The following is a 10,819-nucleotide window of genomic DNA, read 5'->3' as shown; positions in this document are numbered from 1 at the left end:
ATTGAGATGGTGATGTGAAACTCAAACTAGCAATCAAAGCATGGATGAAACTTACTAGGGCTCATCTGTACAGACAGTTCAGTCTGGTTTTTTGTTTAGGTGATGGTCGATACTGTCAGCCAAAACACCGAGCTAGGTGTGAGACAGAGAGAGAGACAACGGGCCGGACACTGAAGATTTTGTGCGTTTTTTTTCTTTCTCCTTCTCGCCCCACTACTGACCGCGTCATCCCACGATCGAGCTTATGAATAATCGCTAACAGAGTGCCTGTTCGGTTTCTCTCCGCTCCCGCGACTGAGCTCCCGAGCGGAGCAGACTGCCCTGGCAATGGTTTTGGATGGGCCTAAAAATATGGGTCTGAATAACTGCCACACGTGTGGCGTCGATAGGAACCCGCACGCACGCCTCGTGCGGCATAGACGGGGATCGGCCCGCACGACCACGTCCGAGCGCACAAAAGCATGGCCCGCACGTCCGGTGTGTGGCAAACCCACCCGCACTGCCCCGTCCGGGCCAGAAGACCGGCTGCCCGCACGACCCAGCCGATCCACGCCTCCGATCCATCCGTCGAACCCCGACATCTGTCGCCGGCCATCCCTGGTTGCCATGGCAACCAGGGCATATCCGTAGGGCGCTCCGACCCCAAACCACACCCTAACCCTTCCCATCCCCAGCCGCCCACTCCAATCCAGCCCTCTAGACACGATCAACTAAAACCAGGTGAAAATTCTCGATCTCGTCCTTCCCTCTCATCCTTAAGGCTGAAAATCTCCCGATCTTGTACTGGGTCCATACTATAGGGGTAGAACACTGCATGGTTCGGTGTATATTCGCAATTGCCAATACACCAGATCTGCCATGTACTACGTTTGAGGTTAACTTAGGTGCCTAGTTTAGGCACTTAAGTAGTTGGGTATGAAATGGATGAGTAGGAATCCCTAAAAAAGGGCAGGAAGGACGATTTTTTGAATGAAGAGGGTGGGAAAAAATAATTGCCACTTGTGTGTAACGACAGTTGCCGCTTGTGTATGATGACAATTGCCACCTATTTTGACCTGTTGCTTGCCATCCCTATCTTCCATGTGCAAGCAGCAGAAGAATACAATTCTTGTGAATTATTGATGCCTTTTTGATCATCCAGTGATTGAGAACATGTCGGAAAAGAATCGAGACACGGAAAGGATGAATCGCGAAGGTGGCGCTGATGCTTGGGGTTCTCAAAGGCCAGAAACACCGCCTTGGGATGCAGCAGAGTATAGTTAACTCATCTCTGCAGGGCCGTTGCTGCCACTACTAGAACAGTATGCAGGCGTAGGTATGATGCGTGGTAACAAAAAGAAGAGAGCAGTTGCCAACTTCGCAACGATGAAGATGACATTCTACTTATGTCCTACACTCCCATTTTTTTGCAGGTTCTTATGACCAAAACACTCTCAGGGGGGGCCCATGGTAGGTTCAGTCACAAGGCGCTAACACTGACATATGTACGGGCAACCAACCTCAACTAGCTAGTATGGCTAATCAAGGTAATGCAAAACCAAAAAAAAACACATACTGCTGTGGACGTGAAAAATGGACATGCAAAAAAACTGGCAAGAGGACTCACGAGTTATCACGGGTGAAAATGCAGGGCCTTCATGCAGCACGTGGCATCAGCCAGCACCCATGTACCTGCCATCGACGTCATACACAGGTCAGTCCATAAAAAAAATGAAGGTGCGGATGTTCAATTAGCAGAAGGGGCATAGTTGGCAGCTCCAAATTGCCATGACTGGACTTCTACAATTGCCATGAATTTAAAACTACATTTGCCATCCCTGGACAACTGTTGTTGCCATCAGTGGACACTTGCAGTTGCCATGGAGAAACAACTGCAGTTGCCATGCCAGAGCAACTACAGTTGCCATGTCATCGCAACTGCAGTTGCCATGGAGGAACAACTGCGGTTGCCATGCCGATGCAACTATAGTTGCCATGCCAGTAAAACTGCAGTTGCCACATCAGGGGCGACTGCAGTTGCCGTGCTAGCACAAACTGCAAATTGCCATGAATTGACCAACCACTACTATGCTTACAGCGTATTACGCTGGTGGTGACACGGCAAACGTCCCGTGGCAAGCTTCACAAATTGCAGGTGGAGCACGACATTTTGGTGTCACGGACCACACAAGATGGCCAAATGCAGCACAACAAGGTAAGGAAAAAATTGAACCACAAAAAACATCACTACATTTGTTGTTTGTAGTTTTTTGTAGGCAAAACAATAGTTGCCATGTTTGTTGAACAGTACCTGCCATGACTGGACAGCTACAGCTGCCACACATGTCCACACGCAGTCTCACGGCTTGCTGTTTGAAAATATGTCGTGCCAAATCAATCGAAGATGGTGTGATCCGTTGTGATACACATCTTTTTCAACCAAAAAATCTTACTCTCGTGCTTGTTTTTTCTATTACAGAACCTACAACTACAGTGAACAGCGGTGCGGGGACATCTACTGCGGGGAGCTCTGAGCGCACGGAAGACGCGTTCCACCAGCCAGCAGACTGTCATGCCGCAAACAATTTCGAGTCAGAGTCGGGAATGGCAATCATTCCAGCAATGCCGACAAGCACCCCTTTGAACACAAGCACTAGCAACACTCGAGTAGATGGAACTGCCGCCGATACTGAAGCGAATGATGAAACTGACGACGACGCACAAGAGGATGAAGATGGTGGGCAATCCGAGATCGTGGTACCTCAGCCACCATACATTGGGCAGAGATTTGGATCGTTCGCAGAAGCAAAGGAATACTACCAGGCATACGCAAAGTTCCATGGATTTGCGGTCAACACCGAGTACCATAGGAAAATTAAGAAAACTAATGAGTACAGCAGAGGTGAGATGAGGTGCCACAAGGCACGGAGGAACAAGAAGGGGAAAGGTGTTGCGCCTGTCATTCCGGAACGAAAGAGAGGCATCATTCTCAAGACGGGGTGCCCTGTCCGGTGTAAGCTAAACGTAGATGGAGCAACATGGGTGGTCAATGAGTATTTTGACGAGCACAACCACGAACTCATAAAGAAGTTCGACCTGGTGAAATTTCTGACCGCCCACAGAGGGTTCACCCCCGTCGAAAGGAAATTCGTAAAGCTGCTACATGGTTGTAACGTTGGTCCATAAAAAATGGTACAGATACTATCTCTCATCCACAGCAAAAAAGGGACTCTGAGTAGCATGCCGTACATACCAGCTGACGTCACAAACCTACAGGCCAAGTACCGTAGAGAGAGTAAGTTGGCAGACATAGAGGCCACAATAGCCTACTTCGATGCGAAAGCAAAGGAAGATCCAGATTTCTTCTACAGGATAAGGTTGGACGATGAGGACCGTGTCAGGAACATGTATTGGGTGGATGGTGCTGCAAGGAGAGCCTACAAACATTTCCGAGATTGCATTTCATTCGACGCGACATACCTCACCAATATGTACAAGATGCCATGCGCTCCGTTCATAGGAATAAATAACCACAATCAGTCGTTGCAGTTCGGATGCGGCCTCGTCTGGAACGAAGACACAGATGGGTACGTTTGGCTGTTCAAGACCTTCTTGGAGTGCATGGATGGACTTGCTCCGATGAACATAATAACGGACCAAGATTTTAGCATGCGTGAAGGCATAGAGGAGGTCTTTCCGTTGGCAGTGCACAGGCACTGCAGGTGGCACATTATAAAGAAGGCTGAGGAGACGCTAGGACCGTTCTTTGCCGACCGTCCAGAGCTGCACAAGGTATTCGAGCTGTGCGTGGACCACAGCTTGATGGTGGAGGAGTTTGAAAGGAGCTGGATGGCCATGACTGAAACACATCAAGTCCAGGACAACGAGACTCTTGTTAGCCTATGAGAGAAGCGAATGTACTGGGTGCCGGCCTACTTCATGCAATGCTTCTTCCCCTTTCTGCAGACTACGCAGCGCAGTGAGGGGTTTAATGCTGTTTTAAAGCGGTACGTCAGCCCTGGCAACTCATTGCTACAGTTTGCCAAGCAGTACACAGCTTTGCAACAAAAAATTCTGGGATCTGAGCTACAGCAAGAAGCGACCACAGCCCTAAAGCAGCCAAAATTGCTAACGTATTTACCGATGGAGAGGCAAATGAGCAAGATATATACCAACAAGATCTTTAACAAGTAAGTCAGTTGCATTATAGTCTTATTTGCATAAAAAGCACCAAGTCAGTAGGGGCCTTATAGAGTGCAATGCAGTTGCCATGACATGCAGCTGCCATGTTTAATGAAATACTGTTTGCCATGCTTACTCAGATGCAGTTGCCATGTTAAAATGAAAATTTTGTTTTGGCATACTTGCTCGGGTGCATTTCCCTTGTTGAATGAAGTGCAGTTGCCATGTTTTATGCGCTGTGCTTCCATTGGAGCATGTTGGCATGCAAATGCCAATGTCAAAAAATGCTAAAAAAATGTTATATTGGCGACACATATGCTGAAATGCAGTTGCCATATTTAATGAAATGCATCTGCCCTTTTTTTTTAAATGCAATTGACATGTTTACTCAGCTGTAGATGCCATGTTTAATAAAAATGCAGTTGCCATGTTTTATGCAATGTGCTTCCATTGGGGAATTTGGTGTGGAAATGACGATATCCAGTTGAAAATGTACTGCAATTGCCATGTCTGTTGTACTGCAATTGCCATGTATGTTGTAATGCATTTGCCATGTGTAGTGTACTGCATTTGCCATGTTCAACGTAATATATTTGCCATGTTCAATGAACTATGTTTGCCATGTTCAAACAAAATGTATTTCTATTTCCATGACAACATAAGGGTGTACAAGAAAAAGATCGCACGAAAGTTTAACAGAAAACACACAAAACTTGCAGATTCCAGGAAGAAATAAAGCGTGCCAGCATGTTCACGGCTTTCCGGGTGGACGAACATACGTTCAAGGTGTGTTCTATTTTGGGCATGTCAGATTCAGAACCTGAAGACGCGGACAAAGGAAGGAACTACTTCGTCAGAGCCTCGATAGGCGAAGGCGAGTACTACTGCCAATGCTGCAAATTCGAACTGGACGGCATTGTGTGCTGTCACATACTAAAAGTCATGGACATGAACGCTGTGACACGCATGCCCCGCCATTTCATAAGGAGGCGATGGACTTGGGACGCTGACGACGCGTTGGCGCCGCAGACAACACACGCAGTTCTGGCTGTGCATGACGAGAGACCTGAGTCAACCATGGAAGCCGTGAGGCACGTTGTGCTGACAAAGAACTATGATGAGCTAATTGATGAAGCATGCAAGAGTGATGACACAGCGAGAGTCGCAGAAAAACACAGGAAGGCACTGAAAAGAGAGCTTGATGAGATCAAAAAAAGGAAAGCCGAGGAAGCCTTACACCGGTTCCCCCGCACATCAACTGTGCCTTCATCCACGGGGCCATCGTCTGAAAACTCGGAGATAGGATCTGGAACAGCAAGCACACAAACCCAGGTCAGGAACCCACCCCGTTCCATCACAAAGGGTCGTCCGAGAGAGATAAGGTACAAGTCGGGACTGGAGATTCAAGCAAAACACAAGAAAACGAAGAAAGGGGCGGGCAATCCATGAGCAAAAATTGGGGCGCTGTGACATGGTCCATGTGGACATTTTATTTTGTACCCCTATACGATGGGATTTTTTTTAATTGGGAGAATGACTCTTGAGGGGGGACAGAAGTAGAAGGAAAATTCATTGAATGGATAAATGCATTTGCCATGTTATGGGTACTTAATCTGCCATGTTATGTGTAGTTAATCTGCCATGCTATTTTATACCAAATATGCCATGCTATTTTATACTAGATAAGCCATGCTATTTTATACTAAATATGCCATGCTACTTTATACTAAATATGCCATGTTAGTTGTACTGGATCTGCCATGTTAGTTGTACTGGATTTGCCATGTAAGTTGTACTGGATCTGCCATGTTATTTATGATGTATCTGCCATGTTAGCTGTACTGAAAATTTCCGGATGCTTTTTGTAATGACTCTGCATGGCATATATCCCCATGACAAATACGATGCGGTTTAGAAGCACATAGTGTGTTGTGTGCAATGTATGGGAAAACAAAGTTGGAAAAAAAAAGCGTAAACGTGCATAAACCGCAGCAAAGGTAATGGCTACATGATAAACCTACCCAATGCTAGCCGGTGCAATTAGCGATGAAAAAGAACAAGCAAAACAGCCAAAAATGAAAAAATGACGATGACTTTCACTAACCATGTCTGTTGAACTACATTTGCCATCTTTTTTTTTGAAAACATCGCAGACGCATTCGAAACAGCAAAAAATGATGCTAGAAACAACGAAACCACTGTCGTAATGATAAACATAAAAACAAATCTGATGTAACGCCTAAAATAGGTTCACGTCCACACATGTATTACAGAAAACACTAAAAATGTCGCTAACACGCCACCATTACATAGTAGGCTACACGAGGTTGCAGTCATAACGTAGCACACAAAACATAGTTTTCGACAAAGAACAGAGAGATAGTACCTTACATTCCTCAACAATAGAATGTAAGGTGTGCGTCTGGTGTGTAACGCCACGTGATCACTTGTACTTCTTGATGACTTGCTTGACAGCTTCCTCCACGAACTCGCGTGCTCCGGACCGCTTGTTGAAATCTTCATTCGTCAGCCAGTTCCATGTGCAGATTTTTCGGAGCTCAACGACCGTTGCATCTGTGATAGCGGGGACAATTCTGCCTTCCCACTTTGCAAAGTATTCCAGCGCGTGAAAGCCACAGTCCGTCCTGCACGAGGAAAAAGAGTTCAGGTGAACACGCAAAATGGACAGCTGCAGCAAAGATGGACTTCAGTTCAGATGTGTCAACAAAAAGAGGGGGTGGATTGATGTAAAAATGGCACATGAAGGAGCGGGTTAAAAGAAATTACGTGTTCCCTTGCTTCACAGTCGCCACATACTCAATCGGAAAATGCCTGATCTGGACCTTTGAATATTCGTAGTGACGGTTCCAAGTCTCTTTGAGGTTCTTGATGAAGAATTCGGCATGCGTAGTAAGGTCTCCATCAGCTTCCGAACGGATTGAATCAAGCACCTCGATACGTTGGTTCTTCAGGTCAAGACAGACCGCATAGTGGTGACCACACTTGTCGTGTCGGTCGTGTGGTGCAAGCTCCTGGAACATGGGGAACATGACCTGCATTTAAAAAAGTGAAGAAATGAGATACAAAGTTCACATGAAAGAACAACAGAGGGACAAAAAAATTAGAATCACGTAGAATGTTTGATTATGGGTGGGAGTAGTTGAAAGAAAGTTGCCGTCCATTGTATGAACAAAATGAGCCATGTATTTTACTATCAAGTTGCCACATAGTTTGCATGGGGATACAAAAAATCAAGAAGTCAGTGTGCACGGCAACTGTTGCCACATGAAAACTTCTGCCACACAAACACAAGTACAGGTTCTGGCAAAAAACCACGCCATGTGAAAAAACGGTGCAGACAGGAAAGGAGTACTCACATATTTCTTCAGTGTGAGCTTGAAGTCACCGTGTTGTGCAAAATTGTTCCTCAGGATTTTGTGGTGGAAGTCACCATCCCATATTTTGCAGGTCACACTGTAATGCATGATTATCTTGTCGGCGCATACATCGGTGTGATTGTTGATGTAGTCGATCCCGCATGCAACTACATTCGTCGACATTTTTCCGTTTGGCCTCACGGACTCGGCAAGATCACCCAGGTCGACGTACGTCGCTCCGCACTGAATGACTTTCGTTCTGTCCAAACATGAGCTGTATGAAAACGATATAGCATGGAAGAATCATGCCTACTAAGTAAAAAAATATATGAAAGAACTAAAACGTAAGCGAACCATTTATAAAAAGTACGAAGTAGATAAATGGTAAAAAAAAGCAAGCAAGATGAGAGATTATGGGGTATGGTAATTTACGCTTTCAGCTCCTTCATGTGCTTGCTGTTGGTCCTCGCATTTCCAAAACGCTTGACGATATCGTACAGCTGGGTCTGTTCCTTAGTGGCCCTGAATTTGGGCTCGTAGTCTTCCGCGGGGGGTGGGTGAACTACCCTCTACTGCCTCACAGGACCAGGAGTGACACTCCTAATGGTATCCTCAGATACCGTATCTACAGGCACATTGGAACTTGATTGCCCTTGCCCTCGTGAGGAACTCCTCTGCAATGCTGTCTCCTCGATTATGCGGTAAACTTCATCAAGTGACGGTGAAATCTCCTCAGGGGTGGCTGCAAATGAATATAAAAAAAAGTGGGTTAGGATACATATAAAATCCAAAAACAGATGGATTGTGAGGAGGTAAAGGTCCATGATGTGATATGTAGGTAGAAAAAGTGGGGCAGTTGCCATGGGTGGTCCAACTACAGTCGCTATGACATAGCAAATACAATTGCCATGTAGTGCACTGTAGTTGCCACCTAGTTGTACTGTAGGTACCATGTCACAGCAACTGCAGTTGCCATGTTGTGTCGGCTCCACTTGCCATGTGAACGCCGTATGAAAAAATGCAGCATGGTAGAAAAAATGCAGGTGGCATGATGTGGCAAATCCAGTTGCCATGTGTACTGAACTGTATTTGCCATGTGACAGCAACTACACTTGCCATGTTGAAATAACTTCAGTTGCCACGTGCTTGCCCAAATGTCAAACGCAGCATGGCAGCAAAGAAAAAAACGTAGGTGACATGGTGCATCAAATCCAGTTGCCATGTCGTCACATGGCAGTTGCCGTCACAAGTGAGGACCCCCAAAGAATGTGATTGGGACAAAAGTCAAACTACAAACATGTATACAAGAAAATTGTAAGTGCGTGATGAGTGTACCTTGCACAATTGGCTCTGCGAACTTGACAGCCTTCCTGCCCTCGACCATTGGCTGCGCCATCATTGCGGGCATGCCTCCTGGGAAAGCAAAGGCAACTGGTATAGGATCGTGCACCACTGGTTGATCTTGACTGACGCCGAGGCTGAAGCTCGGTGGGGTAAAGGCCATTGGGTGCCTCTCATTCCTACTGGCCGGACCACGAACGACTTTCGGGGCAGAATCCAAGGGTGAAAGATCGACAAACATATCTGAATCGGCCGCTACAAAATGATCGGCCTTATTTGCAGGGCGGGGCGTGTTGTCAGCGGTCTCAGCCGCAGATTTCATGACAATCTTCTTGTTTGGACTATAGGGGACACCGACATTGACTGGGAGCCTGGAAGTGCGCAGATTTATGTTGGGGATTTCCGCTGCGGGTGAAGGCGCAGTCTGCTCCGGGCGTTCCTCTACGTCACTCGTGCCCGGCTTGACACCTGCATCAGTTGTGCTCCGGTCTTGCGGTTTCTCCATCACATTGATTTTTGCAGGTGGCGGGAACAGTGTGGACGCAGGAACATAACCAGATTCGTCTCTCCTGCTCCTAGCTACAGCCGGAGCGTTGGGTATGTCTGTTGATTGCTTGCGGGGGCTACGACGCCTAGGTGGAAGACCAGCACGCGGAACGGTCGCCTTAGAAGTATCTCCACCGACAGGAGCTGGAGCTGTTGTGCCAGGATTCTCATCTGCAGATGGCATATCCTTGTGAAGTGCCGCCTCAGCCGCTTCTGTCATGGACACAGGTGAGACACCAGGCACGCGCTTGGAATCAGTGTCAGATGAGCGGGAATCTTCCTTGCCTAGGTTGGTCTCGGGAGCATCCACTTCGACGCTTGCTGATGGGGTGGCATGGCTCACAGCAGCATCCTTCATTGCCAGAAGAGTTGGCAATATTTCAGCTGTCCTGGCGGATACCGACTCGTCACTCCCCGATGTACGGATGCCTGTTGTTCTAGCCTGCACATCTGCAGCCGGCGGAGATGGTCGGCCACTTGCATCAGAGTTAGTGGGAGCAGTTGACGGTGCAGCAGCAGTATTGTCGCCTGGCGCCTCATGTACATCTGAGTTGCCACCTGTTGACAACTTTGAATGCAGGCGTTCGAGTGGGTCTCTACTGATATGCTTGGCCCCGCGCGTAGTAGTCTTCTTCACCCTGCAAAGGAAAAAAAAGCACGTGAAAATGGTATGAAAAAAATGGACAAAAAAATATGTTTGCAATGGTAGAAGCATTAAAAAACTAAAAACAAGTGGAAAAAGCTGGTAGTTGCCATGTAAGGGGGTCATGAGTTGCCATGTGCCATAGTTAGCAGTTGCCATACAGCAGCAGTTATCAAAGTTAGGCAAATTGAAAGGAATGATAGAAATGTCTGATCTGTGAGGAATGCAATTTCAAAATTAGGTGGGGGATGAACTCTCAGAAGAAAATGGTAAAAAAAAAGATGACAGTTGCCATTAGGTACAGAAATAGTTGCCATTTGGCCTAGATGCCAGTTGCCATGTAAAGATAATAGGAGTTGCCATACATTTAAAAAATGAAGGAAGAAATCATTTGGAAAAACAGCAGTTGCCTCGTGGGGGATGATAACAGAAGAACATGTGACAAAAGCAGACCAGTTGCATTGAAAAATCAAGAAAAAAATCGCTATCTCAAATGAAAAGCACATGGAGAAACCTACTTCTTGACTGCCTTCCTCAGGTCAAGCAACACGACAGGATCCCCGGTGTTGGTCGTCGTCGTACGAGCAGAAGACCTGGTGGAAGGGATGTCACCGGCAATGGGGGCACCTTTGTTCAAGCGAGCAGAAACACGGGTTGGCGTTGGCGCCTGTTTCTTCGTAGCTGCTCGTCCACCAGCGGTCGGCTCACTGCACGCAACAGATGGAAGGAAAAAAGAAGGTGGCAATTGTCA

The 10,819-nt window shown here is 46.8% G+C and overlaps 1 protein-coding gene across 2 annotated transcripts; it reads left to right on the top strand.

Annotated features, from left to right (window-relative positions):
* Window positions 1-1,464: 1,464 nt before the first annotated feature.
* LOC123128573 (uncharacterized) lies at window positions 1,465-3,505 on the top strand. Of its 2 annotated transcripts, XM_044548621.1 has the most exons (4): window positions 1,465-1,526; window positions 1,631-1,693; window positions 2,078-2,194; window positions 2,459-3,505. In XM_044548621.1, the coding sequence occupies exons 1-4, from the start codon at window positions 1,514-1,516 to the stop codon at window positions 3,163-3,165; spliced, it is 900 nt and encodes a 299-aa protein (XP_044404556.1). In that variant the 5' UTR covers window positions 1,465-1,513; the 3' UTR covers window positions 3,166-3,505. The 2 variants fall into 2 exon arrangements, with proteins under 2 accessions (XP_044404556.1, XP_044404548.1); XM_044548613.1 differs by having other exon boundaries at window positions 1,521-1,693.
* Window positions 3,506-10,819: the final 7,314 nt, after the last annotated feature.

This window comes from Triticum aestivum, chromosome 1B (assembly GCF_018294505.1).
Source record: "Triticum aestivum cultivar Chinese Spring chromosome 1B, IWGSC CS RefSeq v2.1, whole genome shotgun sequence".
NCBI lineage: Eukaryota > Viridiplantae > Streptophyta > Magnoliopsida > Poales > Poaceae > Triticum > Triticum aestivum.
This window is presented reverse-complemented; position numbering and strand designations above follow the sequence as displayed.